The sequence below is a fragment of the Heterodontus francisci genome, chromosome 12 (genome assembly GCF_036365525.1).
Source record: "Heterodontus francisci isolate sHetFra1 chromosome 12, sHetFra1.hap1, whole genome shotgun sequence".
Taxonomy (NCBI): Eukaryota; Metazoa; Chordata; class Chondrichthyes; order Heterodontiformes; family Heterodontidae; genus Heterodontus; species Heterodontus francisci.
The window spans coordinates 84781316-84806671 of record NC_090382.1 but is presented as its reverse complement, the minus strand read 5'-3'; the positions used below and the strand labels follow the sequence as shown (position 1 = coordinate 84806671).

Below are 25356 nucleotides of genomic sequence, written 5' to 3'. Positions count from 1 at the left end.
TGCATTACTAGTCTAAACCTTATGATATGATGATCACTCTTAAACAAGTGCTCCTCCACAGACACTTGATCCACTTGATTCCCCAGTACCAGATCCAGCAATGCCTCTTTTCTAGTTGGGCTGAGAACATACTGATCAAGGAAGTTCTCCTGAACGCATTTCAAAAATTCCACACCCTCCTTACCCTTTACTTTCAAATTATCCCAATTGATATTTGGGTAATTAAGGTCCCCCAATATCACCACTCTATAGTTCTTGCACATCTCTGTGATTTCCCTGCAAATTTGCTTCTCTATCTCTCTCTCTTTATCTCTCACTATTTGGAGGCCTATAGATTACACCCAGTAGTGTGATTAAACCCTTTGTGCTCCTCAACTCTAACCAAATGAATTCTGACTTTTCCCCTTCAAGTGCATTCTTCATTCCAGCACTGCAATGTCTTCTCTAATCAATACTGTCACCCCACCGCCCCTTTTTCCTTCTCTATCTTTTTTGAACACTTTGTATCCTTGTATAGTAAGCACCCAGTCCTCACCATTTTAAGCCATGTTTCTGTTATTGCCATTACATCATATTCCCATCCTGCTATTTGTGCTTGTAGCTCACCAACCTTATTCGCCACACTTTGTGATCAAGCATTTACACACATGCATTGTAATCCTGTCTTTGCCTTCCTCGTAGTCCTTCTCAATTCACTCTCATCTAATGTGGAACTGCTCTCTTTTCTAATACTGTCGAAGACTCTCACTCTCACCCCACCTAATATTTTGCTATTTCCTACTCTCGTGCTATCTGTCTCTTCCAGTTCTCTGTGCACCTTGGTATTCCTCTCTTGTATCTCCTGGTTCCCACATCCCTGCCCAATAATACTAGCAAATCTCCCTGCAGGAGAATTTGTCCCAGCTCTGTACAGGTCCCACCTTCTCCAAAATTGGCCCCTGTGCCCCAGGAATGTTCATGGGATGTGACTCTCACTGGCTAGGCCAGCATTTATTGCCCATCCCTAATTGCCCTTGAACTGAGTGGCTTGCTATCTCATTTCAGAGGGCATTTAAGTGTCAACCACATTGCAGTGGGTCTGGAGTCACCAATAGGCCAGATCAGGTAAGGGCAGCAGATTTCCTTCCCTAAAGGACATTAGTGAACCAGATGGATTTTTACAACAATCGACAATGGGTTTATGGTCATCATCAGACTGGCTTTTTTAATTCCATATTTATTAATTGAATTCAAATTTCAACATCTGCCATGGTGGGATTCGAACCCATGTCCCCAGCGCACTCTGGAGGCCACCGCCTCCCTGCATGCCCGCTTGTTGACTCTAGGACCTTTGTTGCAAAAGGCTATCCTGGGCACACTCAAGAAACATGTGCTAGTCTGCTGGTCCCAATCTTTATGAAAGTTAAAACCCCCCTTTACAACCACTCTACCTTTACGACATGATTGCTTACTCTCTGTACTTATACGATCTACCACTTGACAGCTGCTTTGAAGAGGGCTATATACTACTTCCACTAGAGTGCTAAATCCTTTGCTACTTCTTAATTCAACACATAGGGCTAAATTTTATCAGCCCTCGAGGATGTGGGGGGACCAATAAAATAGCGAGGGAAGGCAGGAGGAGAGGGGGTGGAGTCAGCCTTCCTGACGCCATTCAATTTAGTCAGGGGCAGGGAAGGCCAAGGACAGTCTTCTCATCCAGTGGCCAATTGACTCACTTAAGTGGCCAATTACCAAGGGTTGGTGGGAACCCTGCCACGGGGAGAGATTTCTCAGTAAAACCAGGCAGCCTCCCTATAGGCTGGTGGGCATAGTGGGTGGAGTGGAGGAGGGGCCCTCCTGCTTAGGCAATCTGTGGCTCACTGAGGGCTCCCAGTGGTAAATGCCACCCCTGTGCCATCACCCAACCCATCCTCAACAACCCACTCCCCCACCACTATCGCTTACCGGAGCCTGCATGACGGACCCCGATGAGCCCACCTCCACTTATCTCCTGTCCGAGGTTCCTTCACTGCTCCTGATCCTGGGCCTCCTGCAGTCCCAGCAGTGGCCATTGCTCCTGGCGGTGCTGCTGGTACTGCTGAACTGCTGGCCCACTGATTGGCCGACAGCTCTTGGAGACGGGATCCCTGTTCTTAAAAGTATGAGGACCCTAGTGGCGGAGTTAATTGCTTGTGTGCCATAAATTGTGGCCAGGGGTTCCCAAAATGGCTGAAGTGGGATTCCCATATGTTTCTGGTCCGGCATCGGGACCCCCGCGTGCTGCCTAAAATCTAACTGATAAAGTCTTCAGTGTCTGCTTAACTCTAGTTATATCCTCTTTTATCATTGAAATGATTTCATGCTTAATCATGAAGACTACTCCTCCCCCTCTGCCATTTTCCCTATCTTTCCTGTCGACCTTAAAGCTGGTAAATTTAGTTCACAGTCCTGACCATCTTGTAGCCATGTCGCAGTAATGGCCACCATGTCATACCCTCCAAATTGAATTTGCATCTTCAGTTTGTGCAGTTTGTTCCTTATACTCCGTGTGTTTGTATAAAGAAAGGATGCTGATTAGGGTCAACTAACCTGTCCTTCCAATCTAATGTTTTACTAATTTTTTTCTCTCTCCTGATTTAATTGCTTTACATTTTCTTGTCTTCCCTTTATCTGCAGTGCCTAAAGTACAATTTCTGACTCTTAGTCTACTCTCTCCCCTTTCATTCATTTTCAAACTATTATTTAAATTATTTTTCCACCTAAGCCCTCCCCGGCATTTACTAGTTTAAGGTTCTTGTGACCGTCCTATATATGCTTTCCACTCAGACCCTTGTCCCAGCCTGTGAAGCCTAGCCCGATGGTACAGTTCCTTTCTTTCCCAGTCCTGGTGCCAGTATCCCACGAAATGGAACCCTTCTTACCTTGTGGCTCTGATGACCAGATCTTTGACAACCACAACCATCTTTTGTGTTAGATATAAGTTCAACCAGTTGAGGGCTTTCCAATTGACCCTCTTTGACATTGACTTTGTGAAGGTTCCTTGGTACCATAGTCAAATGTTACTTTGATGATAATGACAGTTACTGTCAGCTCTATTTGTGTAACGAATGCTTATTTGAATGCTTAAATGTGAGTATAATACTGCAGAGGCTAGAAATATAAAATCTTTATTATTACTCTCAGATCTTCCCTGATATTCACCTCTTGTACCCAGTTCTAGATAAAGGTGGTGTTAAGGTGAAACGTGAACAGAGCATTGGTGAGCAGCCTTTTGGTGCACACGTGCTACCAGCACATTTAATGTCTCGATCCATTGCTTTACTGTTAATGAGGAGGCAAATAGGACAGTAATTACTTTGGGAAAGATCTATCCTGTCTTTTATGTATAGGATATATCTGAACAATCTTCTATATTGTTGGTTAGATTCCAGTGTCACAGCTGTACTGGAACTGGAGCTCAGGGATCAGCTGACACAGGTGCACATGTCTTCAGTTGTACAGCCAGGACTTAACTGTGTCCGCTGCATTCAGGCAATGTGGAATGAACTGAATTGGCTGGATGTTGGCATCTATGATGGGAAGGACCTCGAGAGGAAGCCGAATATGATCATTCACAAGGCAATTTTGGTTGAAGACACTTGGTTAAGACTGAAAATCCGCAAGGAGGTGGATTGCTTTGTATCTGCTGAATTGCCCTACCCCAGGGCCTCTGTTGATGACTGTACCAAAGTTCACATGGCAAAAGTGCAGCTCCTTCATTATCAAGGCAATGGTCGACACCCTGTCAATAGCTGGGAAATGATACTGCTGCGTTCGTTATGTGACTGAATCCAAAGGGCTGAACTAATAATCCAGTCGAACATGAACTCATATCCTACCTTGTAAAGTGGAAATCAGTTTTAAGCAATCTGGAAATAAAAAATGGCATTAGTAAAAGAGAAGCTGTTGGACTGTCATTAAAAGGTTTACTGTTGTACTTCAGGGAAGCAAACCTGCTATCCTTAACAGGTTTAGCCTTTATCTGACTCCAGTCCCACACCAAAGTGGTTGACACTTAACTTTCTTCTGAAATGGTCCAGCAGGCCACTCAGTTGTATCAAGTTGTTATTGAGGATAACTAGGGTTAGCTAATAATTACCAGTCTTGCCAGTGATGACTATATGGTGAGAGTACGTTATTTAAAAAAATCATTGTAACACATGGCTGTCAAAGTGGCTGGAGGGTCCGTTGAAGAAGTAGCTGGCTAGGAAGTGGGTGTTGAGTTCTGTCCAAGTGAACATTTTCCAGTTGCCTCCGTGGTCCCCTTTGTAAGGGAGATATAGCATTTTAAAACAACATTGGCATTCCTTTTCTTCAGGGTACAAGCTAGAATTCGCCCCCCTCCCCCGCCCGCCAAGGTGAGCACCAACTCGACTGTTTGGCAGGTAGGTATACACAGTCTCATCAAATGCATCTCTATTGATCCTACACTGGGTCTCTATAAGGTCCAGAGATGTGGGAACTCCTGACCCTAACTCCAGGCTTGCTCCCTTTTATTTTTTTGGAGTAAGTACAGGTTATACCCCTAACAAGCCATCCCACAATCCTAGACATTCGACTGGGACCTTGCATCCCGGGCCCAACCTAATTTCTAACCTTACTGGTGCAACCTCCCCAAAGTTATGGCAGTTGTATGCCATATGGATTGTAGATTTTCAATTTCCATGTGATTTTATGTAAGTCTAAGTGTAAGTGATTAGGTCTGTGCTTAAGTATATGACAGTTGTATAACTGAGAGAATATATATATGACATGTATACTTGTGTATGTACAAATATGTGCATGAGTTAACATGTGAATAACTGCAGTATTGAGATTGTGTGTATTAATAAATTTGACATTGTATATAGTTGAAGAATTATTTGCTTCTGCTTGGCAGGTTTGGGAGAAAGATAGTTCTGTTTGGAACTATGGCTGTACAAACTGTATTCAGCATTTTTCAAGCATTCTCTCCAAACTGGGAAATATTCTGCATTCTGAATTTCCTTGTGGGTTTTGGACAGATTTCAAACTACGTGGCTGCCTTTGTTCTTGGTAAGTATCTACACTATTTAGTACTTTTATTAGCCCTTACCTCTCTATTTTTGATGATTCTGTAACTCTCAGTATGACACTAGGTTCTGGTGGGATTACATATTGGCCCTGAAGCTTGGTAGACATTTAAGGGGATATTTCAGAATACACAGAATAGATATATTCCAATGAGAAAGAAAAATTCCAAGGGGACGACTCACCATCCGTGGTTAACTAAAAAAGTTAAAGATAGTAGCAAACTTAAAGAGAAAGCATATAATTGTGCAAAGATGGTGGCAGGTCAGAAGATTGGACAGAATATAAAAAACAGCAAAGAGTGATTAAAAGATTAATAAGGAGGAAAAAATTACAGTGTAACAGAAAACTAGCTAGAAATGTAAAAACTGATTTTTTATGTAAAATGTAAAAACTGATAAGAGTTTCTGTAGATATTTTAAAAAAGAAGAGTTAACGAAATGAGTGTTGGTCCTATAGAAAGTGAGCCTGGGGAATTAATAATGTAAAATAAGGAGATGGCAGATGAATTGAACAGGTATTTTGCATTGGTCTTCACCATGGAGGATACAGGTAAAATCCCAGAAATAGCTGTAACTCAGGAAATGGAAGGGAGGGAGAAACTCAAGAAAATTACAATCACCAGGGAAGCAGTACTGAGAAATCTGTTGGAGCTGCGGGCTGACAAGTCCCTGGGTCCTGATGGACTTCATCCTAGGGTCCTAAAAGAAGTGATTAGTGTGATAGTTGATGCATTGGTTTTAATTTTCCAAAATTTCCTAGATTTGGAGAAGGTTCCATTCGTTGGGAAAATAGTGATTGTAAATCCTTTATTCAAAAAGGGAGGGAGAGAGAAAGCAGGAAGCTACAGGCCAGTTAGCTTAGGGAAAATGTTAGGAGCTTTTATTAAATGCATTATAGCAGGGCACTTAGTAAAATTCAAGGTAATCAAACATAGTCAACATGGTTTTGTGAAAGGGAAATCATGTTTAACCAATTTATTGGAGTTCTTTGAAGAAGTAGCATGTGCTGTGGATAAAGGGTAACTGGTGGATGTATTGTACTTAGACTTACAGAAAGAATTTGATAAGTTGCCACATCAAAGATTATTGCGGAAAATAAAAGCTCATGGTGTAGGGGGTATCATAGATACAAGATTGGCTAGCTAACAGGAAACAGAGAGTAGGCATAAATGGGTCATTTTCTGGTTGATGAGATGTAACAAGTGGTGTGCTGTAGGGATCAGTGCTGGGGCCTCAATGTTTTACAATTTATATAAATGACTTGGAAGAAGGGACCGAAGGTATGGTTACTAAATTAGCTGATGACACAAAGATAGGTAGGAAAGTAAGTTGTGAAGAGGACGTAAGGAGGCTACCAACGGATATAGATAGGTTAAATGAGTGGGCAAAGATCTGGCAAAGTCTCGTGGGAAAATGTGAAATTGTCCATTTTGGCAGGAAGAATTTTTTTAAAAAGCATTTTATCTAAATGGTGAGAGATTGCAGAACTCTGAGATGCAGAGGGATCTGGGTGTCCTAGTGCATGAATCATAAAAGGTTAGTATGCAGGTACAGCAAGTAATTGGGAAAGCTAATAGAATGTTATTGTTTATTGTAAGTGGGATTGAATACAAAAGTAGGGAGGCTATGCTTCAGTTATACAGGGCACTGGTGAGACCACATCTGGAGTACTGTGTACAGTATTGGTCTCTTTATTTAAGGAAGCATGTAAATGTGTTGGAAGCAGTTCAGAGAAGGTTTACTTGAGTAACACCTGTATTGGGTGGGTTGTCTTATGAGGAAAGGGTGGACAGGCTAGGCTTGTATCTGCTGGAATTTAAAAGAGTAAGAGATGACTTGATTGAAAAATATAATATCCTGAGGGGACTTGACAGGGTGGATGTGGAAAGGATGTTTCCTCTTGTGGGAGAATCTAGAATTAGGGGTCATTGTTTAAAAATAAGGGGTCGCCCCTTTAAGACAGTGATTTTCTCAGAGGGTCGTGAATCTTTGGAATTCTCTTCCTCAAAATACAGTGGAAGCAGAGTCTTTGAATACTTTTAAGGCAGAGCTAGATTGATTCTTGATAAGCAAGGGCTGAAAGGTTATTGGAGGTAGGCAGGAAAGTGGGGCTGAATTTTACGCTACCCTAGTAGGTCAAATGGTGACATGGAGGTGGCGTAAAATTGAGCGGGAGGCTCCGGGCGGCCTTCCTGCCCACTCCCGCCTCCGGCCAACTTTACGACGGTCGGGCGGGGTTGCGGGAGGGAAATGGCCTGCCTGCCCGATGCCAATCAAGGCCCTTAAGTGGGCACTTAATAGCCACTTAAGGGCACTCTCCCACCTCCACGAGTATTTTACCATCGCAAATGGGCGTGCTGGGGATGTGAAAGGCTGCCCAGTGATAGCTGCCGTGGGGGGTGCCATGGCAGTCAGGCACAGGGTGCCCGATTGAGGGCTTCCCTCACCTCCCAACCCACCTCTGGGACCCACAACGCTCCCCCCCCCCCAAAACAACCACCCTTACCTCGCCGATTCCCTCAGCGAGGCATCGACAACCTACCTTGGATCTTGGTTCCATGGCATCTTCCTCGGTCGGCTGGGCTGCAGTCCCAGCAGTGGCCACCGCTCCCGGTGGTGCTGCTGGGACTAAGAGCTTCTGGCCCGCTGATTGGCTGGCAGCTCACTGAGGCGGGACCTCCTCCCTCAGGCAGGTGGAAGTCCCACCTCAGGACAATTAAAGCCTGGGGACCTGTAAATTGCAGGTTGAATCCCTGGGTTAGGTAGAAGCGGGTTTGACACAATTTCTTTCTGTTGAAAGATGATCATAAAAATTCTGAGATGTGGCAGGCAGAAAGAATGTTTCTGCTGCAAGTGTGAACCAGAGGATTGCTGAATTGCAGAAAAACAGCAGAAAAATTAAAATAAAGTTACAGAATAAAGGGCCACACATTTAAACTGAGATACGAAGGAATTTCTTCTCTCAGACGGTGGTTAATCTCTGGAATTCTCTGCCTCAGAGAGTTGTAGAGGCTAGATCACTAAGTGTATTTAAGGAGGAGGTAGATAGATTTTTGAAATCTCGGGGAGTTGAGGGTTATGCGGAGCACTCCCGAAAGAGGAGTTGAGGCCTGGGACAGATCAGCCATGATCATATTGAATGGCGGGACAGGCTTGAGGGACTGCATGGCCTACTCCTGCTCCTATTTCTTATGTTCTTATTTCTTCTTTGTTTCTTATATGATCTACAAAATTTTGTATGGCCAAAGAAAACCATGAAAAGAATTCTAAATATTACAAACCAGACTCCTGAAATCCTTGTCTCTTCTAATGCCCACGCTGTACCTCTGGCATGGATGCAATGGAAGGATGCAAACTAGGATGGGGCATAGTTACACTGGGTCCTGTCCTAGAAAAGGAGTTTCCAAGCATTTTTCTCATGTCTTGTGAATACTTGAAGGAAGTAGTTATTCAGAATTTTTATTGCTTTGTGCTCATCTGCTTTTTTGTGCCAATTTACCTATTTTATTGTTTCACCTTTTTTGACTGCCCTCTTGCTGTTGTGGCATTGAAATCACTTTTTCTTGTTATCCTTAGGTCAGATGCCAAACCTTTTTCCAGGTCGCTGTTTGTTTCTCTGATCAACCTTTTTACGTTTCTCTGCATTTTCGAGTATTCATGCCAGTGCATTTCATTTTCATCCATCCTGCAGGATTTGTACAAGCATTTTTCATCTTTATATAATGTTAAATTTCACTGTTAAGCCATTTCACATTCCATTTGTTTACTTTATTTATTTAGAGATACAGCACTGAAACAGACCCTTTAGCCCACCAAGTCTGTGCTGACCATCAACCACCCATTTATACTAATTCTACATTAATCCCATATTCCCCTACCAATACTAGGGGCAATTGATAATGGCCAATTACTTATCAACCTGCAAGTTGCTGGCTGTGGGAGGAAACCAGAACACCCAGCGAAAACCCACACAGTCACAGGGAGAACTTGCAAACTCCACACAGGCAATATCCAGAATTGAACCCAGGTCGCTGCAGTTGTGAGGCTGCGGTGCTAACCACTGTGCCACCCATCTGAGCTAAGTGCTTGTTTTTTTTTATTCATTCATGGGATGTGGGCATCGCTGGCCAGGCCAGCATTTATTGCCCATCCCTAATTGCCCTTGAGAAGGCAGTGAGCTGCCTTCATGAACCGCTGCAGTCCATGTGGGGTAGGTACACCCACAGTGCTAGCGGTTAGATACTACTGAGTGGCTTGCTAGGCCATTTCAGAGGGCATGTAAGAGTCAACCACATTGCTGCGGGTCTGGAGTCACATGTAGGCCAGACCAGGTAACGACAGCAGATTTCCTTCCCTAAAGGACATTAGTGAATCAGATGGGTTTTTACAACAATCGACAATGGTTTCATGGCCGTCATTAGACTGGCTTTTTAATTCCAGATTTTATTAATTGAATTCAAATTCCACCTTCTGTTGTAGTGGGATTTGAACCCATGTCCCCAGAGCAATACCCTGGGTCTCTGGGTTACTAGTCCAGTGACAATACCATTACGCCACCGCCTCCCCTGCATTTATCCTGCAGGGTTCAGGATTATCTTTTTCAAGTTCTGCCTGACTTCTAGTGAAGTGTTGTTGAACAACCACTCTCATTTTATTTTCTTTAATTGTCCCCTCACTTCATGGAATTTGTCTTGCAAAGTTCCTGCTCTTCAGTATTTCTAAATCTCAGGCTGGTCTGGATTTTTATTTAGAATAGAGGGCAGGACTGGAGGCAGGCAGTCATTTAAACCCACCCCTTGGGTTGGTGTGCGGCTCTCCAAATGCAAAACTGTCAAGCTCAAAGTTTAAAAGGCTTTGCCAAGAGCCTAAAAAGGCAAACTGCCCAAGAAATTAATGGCCAGATAAGCGTCTTCCTGAGTTTTTTGTCAGCTCGTTAGGGGCAAGTTTTGAATTTTCTTTGTCAGACTTTGGGATCCACACAAGGTCTGAACCATGACAGGGAGGAAGAGGCGTAAACACACTGGGAGGCCAGTCTGAATGGTTGGACAGCAGCAAGAGGCACCGTTAAAGAGGGAAGATTCAGAAAAAGCCTTCATCCAGAGGCAACCAGCTGTGCAGAGTCAGGAGAGTTATTTGTAATATCTCTTCACTATTGACAAGGGCATTTTGGTGGTGAGGAGCAGTGACTTTGAGTGGGGAGTGACTGGGTTACTTGGCTTCTGGGCCTCAGGAAGACTACACATTCCAATTGAAAGAAAGGAAGGACATAACAGGAAATGGGTTAAGCTTCTCTGAGATAGGATTGACTAGCAATGAAGAGTAGTATCTCCAGGGGCAGAGGCGGACCCCTGAGCAATGGGTGCAGGGGTGAGGAACAAGGAGCAGGAAGGCAGTGAAGGCAGAGGGTTTACTGCCAAAGGAGAAGCTACTTGGACATGTCGGATCATAAATGCCACAGAAGGCTGCGCCTGTCCTGGCAAATGGTTGCTACCTTGTGTACACACATTGAGGATCATCCAAGGATTCACAGGAACCGGCATCATGGACTCCCAGTGGCTGTAAAAGTCACAGTGGCCTTGTACTGTTTTGCAACCGGCTCCTACGCAGTGGCAGCAGACATTGGAGGCATCTCGCAGGCAGCAGTACATTATTAAGTCGGGAGTGAAAACAGACCTATAAAGGAAAAAGCGAGGTTCGAGGCCCTTCACTAACCTGAAATCCGAGGTGGCGGCAGTGGACCTGGAAGGTGTCGGGAGTGGAAACAGACCTATAAAGGAAAGAGCGGGGCTCGAGGTCCTTCACTAACCTGAAATCCGAGGTGGCGGCAGTGGACCTGGAAGGTGTCGGGAGTGGAAACAGACCTATAAAGGAAAGAGCGGGGCTCGAGGTCCTTCACTAACCTGAAGTCGGGGGTGACGGTGGACTCTCTGACTGTTTCTGTGCGCGCTCTGTTTGGATTTGGTGTAAAAAAAGTATAGTGAGATCACTGAAATTCTGTGCGCTGATTGGTTGGTGGGCGGCAGCTGTTATTGCCTGGGGATAACTGAGATTGATAGGAGTTTTAAAAAAAGGTTCCTTTTAAATTAAAGCCCTAGGATAGCTACTAGCAAATTATTAGTATTTACTGGCTATACTAGTGCTGTTTGCATGGAGTGAGGCTGTAAGTTAAGTGTAAGTATTTTGAGTGGCTGGGGGCAGTGGAAGGTGCCCTTTGGTCCTTTTTTTTCTCAGCCTCAAAGGTACAGGGGATAAAAGTTGATTGTAAATAGCTGATAAGTTATTACACCAGCAAGTTTTTTTTCATTGTAAAAGTAAGTAAAGCAGGGCAGCTTGGCCGAGCGGAATGTACCTCCTGTGCAGTGTGGGAAATCGTGGACGTGCCATGTGACCTTGGCGAACATGTCTGCAGAAAGTGTCTCCGGTTGCAGAAGCTTGAGCCTGATGGAGCACAGGAGAGTGGTCCCCATGCTTTGCAGGAATGTCATTGTTGCAGGTTCAGGAGGTGAATCGCTGATCAGGATGGCAGCGATACCAGGGCCACTCTTATCCAGACATGTTTCACCTAAGCGCACCTCAGTCTGCAAGACTTTTGGAGAGGAGATTCTACTTTATCTGAGGAAAAGCAAGCATCCATTAAGAACAAAAGTCTGCAACCTTGCAATGGCACAAACACTGCAAAGCTTCAGAGTCTCCACCTGACACACTCTTCCCCAAAGCATTCCTCCTTTCTCCATCCTCCTGCCTTTTGTCATGAAAAAATGAAAACATGCAAGTGTGCCTTAGTGCATCATCAAGCTCAGTGCTTTATCCAAAAACAATTTGATGTCATGTACGACATAAACACCCAAGTGAGCCACTAAGTGACATTGCCAATGCAGTAGCCTGCACTCATGACCACTCCAACGAGGTGCTCCCCCTGTGGTTGGGGATGATTTGGAGGCAGTTTGCTTATTCATGCCTGCCAGGCCTGAGACACCCGTGGCACTTGGCCTCATTGTGGAGATACTGGGAACATCGCCAAAGTCTGCTGCAGTGGCATCACTGCAGGGACAGCCTCTGTCATAGGGTGTAACTCTACAGATGCTTCATCTGTCGGATGATCCATGGAGGCGGACGATGACAAAGCCCCATGAGGGGTTGCCCCCACATCACCATCTGTCAACACCTCAGCCCTTTCATGGCACCTTAAATTGCGAGAAGGAACCACCAGCTGAGGCAAAGCTGACATTTTGTCCATTCTTTGTTGTGCCAATTGTGCCACTGACCAGTCAATGTTACAGACTGTGGCATACATTCCATGTATGTTAGTGCACTCTTCCTGCATCCACTCTGAATGATGCCGCATTTGGCTCTCTATGAGGTTGGCCATTCTCTCAATGGACGAGCTCACGCGCTCGAAGTACTGAAACATTGTGAAGCACATGAGATGAATGGAGTCCACCATTATCATCCCATGACTCCACAGTGCCTCAGATAACTCCGACATGTGGGTACAACTCACAGTGGCTCTTCAGATAGAGCTGTCTGTTTTGTGACTCCCCAGGCTCTGCCGCTCCGCCCTGCTGAGCAGGACTGTGCCTGTTCTTCATCCTCTGAGGGGGACTGGCCACAGCTGACTCTGCCTCCCACTTCTCCTCCTGCTCTGAAGTGATGTGCGCCTCACCTGGTGCCACAATCTCCAATAACATGCGAGGACTCACTGAGGGGGAGGGTGTACAAGAAAGATGTGACGGTGCCGGCTCTAAGGTGTCTTCCTCCTCTGACTCCTCCACAACAGGTTGGCAGTTTTATGACTCTGCTGCTGGTCCTGTGGGAGACATAAAACAAGGTGGTTATGAGAAATCGGCAGAAGAAATAGATGCATGAAATAATGACTTGACAGCTAATGTACTGACAGCTAATTGCACAGGAGGTTTGCTATGCATCCACTGAACCTGGAGATATCGAGATCTGTTCACCCTGTCTATATTGGACTCCTGTTTTGCCACTTTGTCCAGATCAAGGGCCAACTCCTCAAAATGCATCAGAGGCACGAGCTGGGGTATCCCACTGTCCAAACGTACCTTCTCGCTCTCCCTAGCATTGTTTCCCTTTTGGCCTGCAAAGTGAAAACAAATGCTGTTAGGACAATGCCTCTCTCCCTTCCCACTTGAAGCTTCTCATTCACAGGATGTTGCAGACATCCCCGTAGCCCACTGTCCAATAGCACTCAGATAATGAACTATGCTTATGGGTCATCAATGCTGCTGACTACACATCTCTCCTCTGTGCCCTCAAAATGCCCCTTTCTTTTGCATTTGGGTGACTGCTGACCAGGAGGCATGCCATCTGGGTCTATCTTTGGACTCACCTTGCCAGACCTAAGCAGGTCATTGAAACATTTCCTGCACTGGACCCAGTTGCCCCTCACCACTCTTCTGCTGCTGACCTCCTGAATCACCTCTAGCTTTGTCTTCTTGGTCAGCCTTGAAGTCTTTCTCATGCTGTTGGCAGGGAACAGGATGCTTCTCCATGGTTTCACCACCTCCAGCAGCAGCTCAAGGGAGGCATCAGAAAACGGGAGACTGCCCTGGCACGGGACCCTCCCTACCCACTGCCTCCTGCTCAGCTTCACCTTCCATTTTTCAGATGAAAGACAACCACAGCACTGGCTGCTGCTTGTCCTATGAATCGGACCCACTCCTCCCCTTGTCCCGCCACCTTCCCATGCCACTGCTGTTCATTGAGCAGCGAACGTGACTCTGTACCAATTAACTACTTTTCCAGTTAAAATTGCAACACCTGCACATTGGCAGCCTGAGACCTAGAATTGAATGTGATGTCCCAACAACGGAATGGAAATCCTGCTCCCTATGTTAAAATTTATCCTTCTATAGAGACTGTGGGTGGAATTGTCCCAGTGTGGTGGAGGCTGGGTTCGGGACAGAGAGTCTGGGAAAATTGTAGAAAATGCCATTGGGCCGGTATCTCGACATGTTCCCGCCTCCTTCGTCTTTCCCAGGGCGGGGCGGCAGTGAAATTAGAAACCCCTCTTATCTCAGGCGGGAAGCCAATTGAAATACTTAAGAAGGTAATTAAGAGTGATTTTGCGCATGGATTCCATCTTTCCCCACACTTTAACAGTTCCACACTGTGTCTGCAACCAGGCAGGTTGGAAAAGGTGAGAGCACAGTGTAAGGGACTTCTTCAGTGAAACTGACAACCTGGGAAGGCTTTGATCAGTTATACTGAAAAGCTGAAGACATGGCCAGGTGAGGGAGTGCTGTCTAAAACACTCCTGCTCTCAGAGTGCTATCACTGCTCGACAGGTGATTGCCAAATGCTTGGAAGGCATTTCACCTGACAAGCACTTCACCCACCTTCAGCTGCACTTCCCTGCTGCCAGCCTTCAGAACAGCATGCAAGCAGCTTATGCAGCTCTACCATCCACCCTTGCTGAGGATCAAGGACAGGGAGCTTACCACTGCAAACTGCTCCAGCAGCAGCAGGAGAAACACCAGCAGCAGCACCCTCAGCCTTCTTCCTAACCACATGTGCCTCCACTAGGCTGGAAGGGGCGAACCAACCAACACGGGGTCTAAAGATAGAGGTCCAGCACTCAGGAGGCACATGGCAGGTTGTTGCAGACATCTGCATCCTTATAAAATAAAATCGCCTTCCCAGTGGTCCAGGTGGGCATGCATTACCAATGACCAATAAGTGCCTGTCATTAGAGGCCCAGTCCAACGCTCCCCCTAACCCGTATCTGTGGCTCTTGCCATATTGTGTGCTCTCTTCTATAAGGAGATAATGCAGGGAGGTAATAAAAGCAAAATACTGCAGATGTTGGAAATCTGAAATAAAAACAAAAAGTGCTGGAAATACTCAGCAGGTCAGGCAGCGTCTGTGGAGAGAGAAGCAGAGTTAACGTTTCTGGTCTGTGACCTTTCATCAGAACTGGCAAAGGTTAGAAAAGAATTAGGTTTTTAGCAAGTGCAGGGGATGGGGGTAAGGGAGAGAACAAAGAGGAAAGTGTCTGATAGGGCAGCGGACAGGAGAGATCAAATAACAAAGCTGTCCTGGGACAAAGACAAAGAGTGTGTTAATGCTTGTGGTGAAAGACAAAGCATTCGTCCAGAGTGAGTGTTAATAGCACTGCTGGTGAGCTTTTCTGAAACAAGTCATGGTCCCTTTAAACAGAAATCCTTCCTGTGACAAAATGGCCACACTCCCTTCCTAATTGGTTGGGAGCCCGAAGACAGGCTCTTAATTGGGTTGCTCTGACAAAGAGCAACCAGAAGGTCGACTAATCTGGAGGTTGGGCTTGGGACCCAAAAATGGCCGCATTTCACCAGAGACTAATGCGGTAAGATTCCACCCAGTGACTCCCATATCTTGTTCATTTTCTCAGTCATTAACAATAGCAGATTAAAATGAGCATCATTGTTTGTGGCTTCACTGACACACTGGGTCAATAAGCCATCATGCACTACATTTGTCAATTCTGACTGAAAGCCATTCGGATTTTCTCAGTTTATGTGATGTTGATTAAACTTTCCCATTAAAATTACATTCCTGTTCTCACATACCTGTACTGGTGGTGGAATCAGAGCCTGTCAGAACTTTCTAAAGGCAACTGGAGGTATATTTGAAAAGAACTAATTGACAGGGAAATGGCAAGAAGGTGGGGGTGTGGGACTAAATTAGACAGCTCTTTCAAAGGGTTGCCACAGGCATGATGGGCTGAATGGTTCCCTTCTGTGCCAAAAGATTCTATGACTCGATACCCTTCTTATCTCTTCATTGACAAAACTATCTTTCTCCCTATTCTGACCAGGTGTTCGATAGCATACTCCTCATGTTTTTTTTAACATTAGATGTCTAACCTGTTCATTTTATGCTTTCTACCTTTCACAGAATCAACTTTTACCTCCCAGATATCCATTATGTGTCCATTACTTATAGGGCTACACCACCTGCTTTTCTATTTAATCTGAATTTTATAAACATTTTATATTAAATGCTCAATTAATTTCCAAATGGTAGATTTAGCCATGTTTCTGATATTCCCATAACATCATGGCTCCTTGCTGCCACAACAATCTTGTTTCCCAGCATAATATTCCTAATGCTTCTTATATATTTGACACTTCCCATGTTCCCATTGTTACGGCCAGGTGAAAAAGGTGTCTAGGGGTCTTTTACTGTCTTCACCTGGTTTTATTGTAACAGGGTTTAACTTTACAAAGTGATTGTTGACAACGCAACTGGCTGGTGATGTCATCCAACTGCGCCAAATAGCGCACATGTGCGAACGGGCTCCTGCTCCCTGCACATGTGCTGTGTTCTGCATTGCCAGGACCAGTTGGCACATGTGCAGATGGTGTCATCATGTAAATTGCCAGGACTGGTACAGGCATGCACCGATTACGTCATCACATAACGCAGAAGAGAGAGCAAGCGGAGAAGCAGGGAGAGAGCAGGGTGTGGGGGGGTAGCGGGTAGAGAGCGGGGGGCAGGGAGCAGGGAGCAGGGAGGGGGCAGGGGTAAGTGGGGAGGGAGCTGGAGGGAGCTGGGGGGGTGGGAAAGCAGGGAGACAGCGGCGACCTTGGTGGCGGCGGGTACGCTCTCCTCCTGCCCCCCCCCCCCCCCACCCCCGCTTTCCGGCAATTCCCCCCACCCCCTCCCGATCTCTCTGGCTATTCCCCCTGCCTTCTCTCTCCAGCCATTCCCCATTCCCCCCGCCCGCTCTCTCCGGCCATTCCCCCATCCCCCTGCCCGATCACGCCAGCCATTCCCCCCCCCTCACCCCCCGCCCGATCTCTCTGTCAATTCCCCCCCCCCCCCCCCCCACAGCCTGCTCTCTCCGGTCATTTCCCCTCCCCCGCCACTCTCTCTGGCCATTATCCTGCCAGCCGATCTCTCTGGCCATTGTGTGCTGCCATGTGTTTACGTTGCCTTTGTGTGTTTATTTGAGCAGCGCCATCTTTAGTCCTGGCATCTGCCTGAACATCGCTGGCTGTGACGTTTTAGTTGAACAGGCTGCATTTGCGCGTGTGCCAGTGCAGCACCACCTAGTGGTTGTGTTGTCAGCAAAAGCAGCCTTAATTTTAAACACACTGTGTTTTAAGCACCCCTTTGGTGAATCCTTTTTCACCACTTTCCAATTATAAGGCAGAGAAATGAGCATACACAGGCTTTCTTGGGTTTAAAGAAGAAAAGTGAAATTGATTATACCTTAAACTTAAAGTCTAATACGGTTAATGCCTATGGATATACAACGCACCCTCGCCAGCATGCACACACAATACACACATGGAAATAGGTTCAGAAAAGAGCAGAAGAAAAATAAAATGGAGAGGTTTGAGGCAGTCTGTACAGTGGGTTTCTTGTTACTGTTTCTGTGTTTCTAGCTTGCTGTAGAGTCCTTTTCATTGGGGCCTAGTACTCTTCTTGAACCTTGTTCACTGTTGGAGACTTTTCTCTCTTGGGGTTCAAATGTCTTCAATGGTTTCTGAAGCTAGTGAGAGCGAAATGAGAGCAGACAGGAGAGAGGTGTTCTCAGTCCAGGAGAAAAGTGCTTTCTCATTTCTTTTCCTGTTGGAAGTTCAAATTCAGAAAAACACCACCAGTCAGTCAGGCATGTGACTAAAACAGATCTGACCACTTCTTCTGTGTATTGGGGAAGAAATGACTGGGCCCCCTTGTTCCAACACTGTCTGTTACTGTGCAAATGTCTTTCCAGTCAGGCTTGCAATTTTAAGTTTTAATATTCATGTGGCGAAATAATGTGTGCCTCAGTCTTGGAAGGTGCGTGCCTTGCCCAACACCATTATCCCTATTCTTGGTCTGCAGATCATGTGAGTCTCTGAGTATCAGGGTTTGTACTGGCTCATTGACTACCTTCTACCCTAGCATCTGCCTCATCTGGGATACTGTTCCCTCCTGTCCTCCCCTACCTGTGTACTTAAAAGGATTTTCTATTGTTGCCTCAATGTTCCTCACAAGTCTGTTTTCATCAATTTGATGTGCCAGTTCTTTTTTTATTCTGAAAGAATTCTGTTATTAAGGAAGTTATCATTGTTCTACTCATACCATGCTACCAGCCACTTATTTATCTCCTCAATTCTTCATGTGGACACTCCTCCTTTCCCAAATATTGCAAGCATTCCACAAAAAATTCTATTGCATTCTCTCATTTTGAGTTTTGAGATATTTTTATATTTGTGGCTTTTAAGATCTCTATTGGCCCAGATTTTGCAGTCAGTGACAATATAATGGCACTTGCCGCTGACCTTGAAGAAAGCTACCCACAAAGATCTAGCAATCTCTGAGTTGTGGATTACCCTTTTTCTAATGTCAGTGGACATTGCAGTACTTCAGGAGACACGCCTCTCTGCGAGCAGATCTCTAAGAGAGCAAGACTACACCTTCTTCTGGCAGGGTAGGGATCCTGAAGAACCAAGATAGCACGGAGTGGGCTTCGCCATCAGAAACTCTTTGCTCAGCATGATAGAGCCACCCTCAAATGGCTCGGAACGCATACTATCCATCCGACTGTTCACCGCCTCTGGTCCAGGACACCTACTCAGCATCTATGCTCCAACACTCTGCTCCCCACCTGAAGCTAAAGACCAGTTCTGCGAGGAACTCCATAATATCATTAGTAGCATCCCCAACACCGAACACCTGTTCCTGCTGGGGGACTTTAATGCCAGGGTTGGGGCCGACCATGACTCATGGCCCTTCTGCCTTGGGCGCTATGGCATTGGAAGGATGAATGAGAATGGACAGAGACTGCTTGAGTTGTGTACCTATCATAACCTCTGCATCACCAACTCGTTCTTTCACACTAAACCCTGTCACCAGGTTTCTTGGAGGCACCCAAGATCCCGTCGTTGGCACCAGCTGGACCTCATCGTCACAAGGCGAGCCTCTTTAAACAGCCTTTAATCACACGCAGCTTCAACAGTGCGGACTGCGACACCGACCACTCCCTGGTGTGCAGCAAAGTTAGACTCAAACCAAAGAAGCTGCATCACTCCAAGCAGAAGGGCCGCCCGCACATCAACACTAGCAGAATTTCTCATCTACAGCTGTCACATAAGGTTCTAAATTCGCTTGACAAAGCCCTTCAAAACACTCCTACAGGAGATGCAGAGACCAAGTGGGCCCACATCAGAGACGCCATCTATGACTCAGCAATGACCACCTATGGCAAACATGTGAAGCGGAATGCACACCGGTTTCAATCTCACTTTGAAGAGCTGGAACCTGTCATAGCCGCTAAGTGCATTGCACTGTTGAACTACAAGAAAGCCCCCATTGAGTTAAAATCTGTAGCACTTAAAGGAGCCAAAAGCGCTGCACAAAGAACAGCCAGGCGCTACGCAAATAACTACAGGCAACACCTATGCAGTCATTATCAGCTGGCCTCTGACACGGAAACATCAGAGGAATGTATGATGGCATTAAGAGAGCTTTTGGGCCAACCATCAAGAAGATCGCCCCCCTCAAATCTAAATCAGGGGACACGATCACTGACCAACGCAAGCAAATAGACCGCTGGTTGGAGCACGACCTAGAACTGTACTCCAGGGAAAATGTTGTCACTGAGACCGCCCTCAATGCAGCCCAGTCTCCGCCAGTCATGGATGAGCTGGACATACAGCCAACAAAATCGGAACTCAGTGACGCCATTGATTCTCCAGCCAGCGGAAAAGCCCCTGGGAAGGATGGCATTACCCCTGAAATAATCAAGAGTACCAAGCCTGCTATACTTTCAGCACTGTACGAACTGCTTTGCCTGTGCTGGGACGAGGGAGCAGTACCACAGGCCATGTGCGATGCCAATATCATCACCCTCTATAAGAACAAGGGTGACCGCGGTGACTGCAACAACTACGGTGGAATCTCCCTGCTCAGCATAGTGGGGAAAGTCTTCGCTCGAGTCGCTTTAAACAGGCTCCAGAATCTGGCTGAGCGTATCTACCCTAAGGCACAGTGTGGCTTTCGAGCAGAGAGATCCACCATTGACATGCTGTTCTCCCTTCGCCAGCTACAGGAGAAATGCCGTGAACAACAGATGCCCCTCTACGTTGCTTTCATTGATCTCACCAAAGCCTTTGACCTCATCAGCAGACTTGGTTTCTTCAGACTACTAGAGAAGATCGGTTGTCCACCAAAGCTACTAAGTATCATCACCTCATTCCATGACAATATGAAAGGCACAATTCAGCACAGCGGTGCCTCTTCAGACCCCTTTTCTATCCTGAGTGGCGTGAAACAGGGCAGTGTTATCGCACCTACACTGTTTGGGATCTTCTTCGCCCTGCTGCTCTCACGTGCGTTCAAATCTTCAGAAAACCTGCAACGAATTTGGCCTAACCATCAGCCTCAGGAAAACGAACATCATGGGACAGGACGTCAGAAATGCTCCATTCATCAATATTGGCGACCACGCTCTGGAAGTGGTTCAATAGTTCACCTACCTGGGCTCAACTATCACCAGTAACCTGTCTCTCGATGCAGAAATCAACAAGTGCATGGGAAAGGCTTCCACTGCTATGTCCAGACTGGCCAAGAGTGTGTGAGAAAATGGCGCACTGACTCGGAACACAAAAGTCCGAGTGTATCAAGCCTGTGTCCTCAGTACCTTGCTCTATGGCAGCGAGGCCTGGACAACGTATGTCAGCCAAGAGCGATGTCTCAATTCATTCCATCTTCGCTGCCTCTGGAGATTCCTTGGCATCAGGTGGCAGGACCGTATCTCCAATGCAGAAGTCCTCGAGGCGGCCAACATCCCCAGCATATACACCCTACTGAGCCAACGGCGCTTGAGATGGCTTGACCATGTGAGCCGCATGGAAGATGGCAGGATCCCCAAGGACACATTGTGCAACGAGCTCGTCACTGGTATCAGACCCACCGGCTGTCCATGTCTCCTCTTTAAAGACGTCTGCAAATGCGACATGAAGTCCTGTGACATTGATCACAAGTCGTGGGAGTCAGTTGCCAGTGATCGCCAGAGCTGGCGGGCAGCCATAAAGGCAGGGCTAAAGTGTGGCGAGTCGAAGAGACATAGCAGTTGGCAGGAAAAAAGACAGAAGCGCAAGGAGAGAGTCAACTGTGTAACAGCCCCGACAGCCAATTTTATCTGCAGCACCTGTGGAAGAGTCTGTCACTCTAGAATTGGCCTTTATAGCCACTCCAGGCGCTGCTTCACAAACTACTGACCACCTCCAGGTGCTTACCCATTGTCTCTTGAGACAAGGAGGCCAAAGAAAGAACGTTAGTTTAAATCTGGGGCTAAGTCAACACAATATCCAGGCCTCCAGCAGAAGTGGTGTCATCAAGCAGGTTAAGCAGCCAATCAGAAAGAAGTAATCTCATAGACAGCAAATCAGCAAGCTAAAAAGCATTAACTGTCATGAGTAGGTGAGAACCTCCTTGTAAATTGTGTTTTGTGCATTTGAGCATTAATGTCAACCACCATTTTATGCAGCCTGTTAAGTTTTATCTGGGTTCCGATTATCAAGGTAGAGGAGAGAGGTCAGGTGGGACAGTAACTTGAAAAGGGTCCAGCTTTAGGATCCAGGAAACTCCTATCCAACCTGTCTGGACTTGAAATGGCAGCAGTTTGAGGGTATAGGCTGTTTTCAAACCCACAGCTATCTTGTGCTGCCTGAAGACACTCTCCGTGAGACCTCTCTGCAAGAAGCAGAACTGTCTTCAAATTGCATTGACTTCTCTCTCTAAGTCACAGGCTGCAAGAAGCCAGAAAAATTAAACAGGTCACAGACGGCAAATAGAAAGGAAATTAAAGACACAGCCTTCAAAAATAGCAAGAAAACCTGCCTTCTGCTAGTTTCCTCTCCATCTAAGGAAAAGGTAACTTCAACCAAAATCAAACTACCTCCATTTATATCTGAGAGTGCAAAAAAGAATAAATTTGTAAGAGAAGAGATATTTTCAACAGCTCCTCCCCTATTCGCCATTTCTAATTGGTGATCTCCAATATTTGGACTCTTTTGGATAATTTTAATGGACACTGGTTTAACTGAAATTCATGGTAGTTTATATTTCTATTTAGTAAATGTCCTTGCCGTTTTATGCCTGTAAGCTTTCCCTGAATGTTTGTAAGCGTGTGTGGCGAAGTTAACCCCTTCCCGAGTTTGAGTGTGTTAATAAACCCTACTACCTGAAAAATTCAGGATGGAACTGGAGTTTCTGGAAAGAGAAAAGCAGAGAGAAAGAGAGAGAGGAGAGAGAAAGAGATTTCCTTCCTCAAAAATTTGAAAATGGAGCTAAGGCTCAAGCAGAGAGAGAGGCGAGACAGTTGGAGGCTGCTAGGGAAAATCTCTCTTCACCTGATATCCACCCAAATCTCCCTAACCCAGAATCAGGCTTTGAGGCTCTTAAGTATGCTAAGTTCATACCAAAATTTGAAGAGAGCGAGGTAGAATCCTTTTTTGCCACTTTTGAGCTGTAATGGCCACAAGAAATGTGGACCCTCATCATTCAGGGTCAGTTAACAGGGAAGGCTCAAAAGGTCTATTCGATCCTGACCCCTAAAATGTCTGCTTATTACGAGCAGACCAGAGCTGCCATCCTTAGTGCTTATGAGTTGGTTGTTGGTCCCAGAGGCATATAGTCAGTTAATCAGGAATGCTTGAAAGAAACCCACACAGACTTATTTAGAATTCGAAAGGTGAAAGCAAATCGCTTTCGACCGGTGGGTCCGATCTGTAAAAGTACCGCTGAGGAATTATGCAAGCTAATGTTGCTGGAGGAGTTTAAAAATTGCCTGCCCCCCCCCCACCTTAACAGTACACTTGGAGGAGCAGAGAATCCGCACAGCTAGAGAGGCTGCAGTTGCTGCCAATAGCTATGAACTCACGTGTCGGCCTGGCAACTCAGGCAGATCCTTCCAAAGCCACCCCCAAAAAGAGTGGGAGAATGAGAAGGGAGAGTGGGATAAAAAGGGAGCCACACTTGGAAAGGGGAATACAAAGGAGGGTGCAAAGAGTCCATCCCAAGCCCACAAAGAGAAACCCCGGAGACCAGTGTGCTCCCACTACAACAAGGTGGGTCACTTCAGGCCAGAGTGCTGGAGGCTAAAGGGAAAGCCAGTGGGTCTAATACGTCTCCACAAGGGTATTCCCAAGGAGGATACTCCAGTAAAGGCCATAGCAGACTAGCAGAGGCCCTCACTGGAGAGCCTAAATTCTCTGAGGATATTACCCTATGCACTGCTGGACTGGACAAAATCCCCAAGAGTTACTGGTGTTTTATCCTAGAAGGAACTGTCCCCCCCTAACTTTCTCAGGAGATAAGCAAGTCCATTGTACTGCTCAGGGATACAGGGGTGACTCAGTCCTTAATGTTGGAGAACAGCCTGCATGGGTCTAAAGTCCAAGGTCTGACTAGTTATCAGAGGAGTGCTCATACAGCAAATCTAACATTAATGGTCAGTTAGAAAGTGGAACCAGTATCCATTGTCCATAATTTTCCAGAGACATGTGAAAACACTCCTTCAAAGATGACACTATAAAGGCTTTCCCCAGGTGATCCTGACTTGCTGTCCAGTGAAGCAATATCTGAAATTAGAGGTGTGCTTCAAGAGAAATTAGCAGACTTGTACAAAGAGAGAGTACCTGGAGTAGGAGCACATTCATCAAAAGCTTGCTCATCTTCTGTTCCTAACTGGGATGGAGATGGATCTGAATCCATCAATGAGCTCATCCGGCTTGGTGAATCTGCTTGCACGTACAGCCACAGAAAGAGCACAGACCTAACTGAATTTTATTGGAATAGTGTCAAGCAATCAGAACAAAAATTGAAGACATTGAACCAAGGGAAAAATAGGATTTGCTCTTTTCCTGCAAGTTCACCTGACACTACTCGGGAAGAAATGCTGCAACCAGGAAGGTCTGCTGACAACTTGCTTTCCAGAAATCATTCCCCTGTATTAGACACTAATGTTGTGCAACTTGGGGAATCCATACAGTGTTGTATTGATTACCGAAAGTTTTCCCCAGACTTTAGCCAACCTTTAAGAGTGAATGACAGAATGAATGAAAACCTCTTTACTTTATTTCTTTTTAGTGGAAAACATGTTAAAAAAATGAATTAGAATTAATTAGAATTCATTTTTTTTCTCTGAGGGGTAACAGTGTCACAAATAGATCAGAACTTCTTTGTAAATTGTGTTTTGTGCATTTGAGTATTAATGTCAACCACCATTTTATGCAGCCTGTTATGTTCTTAGCCAATGAAGGAGGGGCCTGCTGCCGCATGGAGACACCAGCAGGTTTCACCTCCTAGCAAGCTCAGGCTGAAAGGGAGAGAGGGGGAGGTGCCTCCGATGGAGGCAATCCATGGCCCATGATGGGCCCCCTCTCCCTGCTGGCAGTGATGGTCACCCACATGGCAAAGCTACACTGCCCATCACCAACCACCCCCAACCACCCCATCTCCTTGCTGAGGCCTGCTTGATTGGTCCCAGCGACCCCTGACCCACTTATCTTGGTCCCAGAGTCTCCTCCATTTTTGCTGCTCCAGAATTGCTGCAGTACTGGCGGTGACAACTGTTCCCAATTGGCTGGCAGCTCTTGGAGGCAGGACCTTGTCCCTCAAAGGGATAGCAGGGTCTGATAGACTGCAGAGACATGGTCCATTTCTGGGACCCACGTTGTCAATATAAAATCTAGCCCAAGACATCACTGGGACTGGATTAGCTGTATCTGAGGATATTGAGGGAAATAAGGATAGAAATCATGGAGGCACTGGCCATAATTTTACGATCCTCCTTAGATACAGGGTTGTGGCAGTGGATTGGAGAATTGCAAATATTACGCCTTTGTTCAAAAAAGGATGTAAGGATAAGCTCAGCAACTACCAACCAGTCAGTTTAAGCTCAGTATTGGGAAAGCCTTTAGAAACGATAATCTGGGCCAAAAGGGGGAGGCGCTGGCATAGTGGTAATGTTACTGGACTAGTAATCCAGAGGCTAAGCTAGTATTCTGGGGACATGGGTTTGAATCCCACCACGACAGATGGTGAAATTTGAATTCAATTAATAAATCTGGAATTCGAAAAAAAGCTAGTCTAATGGTGCCCATGAAACCATTGGCAATTGTTGTAAAAACCCATCTGGTTCACTCACGTCCTTTAGGGAAGGAAATCTGCTGTCCTTACCTGGTCTGGCCGACATATGATTCCAGACCCACAGCAATGTGGTTGACTTTTAAATGCCCTTTGAAATGGCCTAGCAAGCCACTGAGTTCAAGGGCAATTAGGGATG

At 46.0% G+C, this 25356-nt stretch overlaps 1 protein-coding gene across 2 annotated transcripts in view; it reads left to right on the top strand.

Annotated features, from left to right (window-relative positions):
* Window positions 1-25356, top strand: part of LOC137375966 (organic cation/carnitine transporter 2-like) — a 158117-nt gene that overhangs the window by 43237 nt on the left and 89524 nt on the right. For both annotated transcript variants that reach the window (XM_068043771.1, XM_068043772.1), the window contains exon 3: window positions 4901-5055. In XM_068043771.1, coding sequence (XP_067899872.1) covers window positions 4901-5055 — 155 coding nt within the window. The remainder of the gene's footprint in view (window positions 1-4900; window positions 5056-25356) is intronic.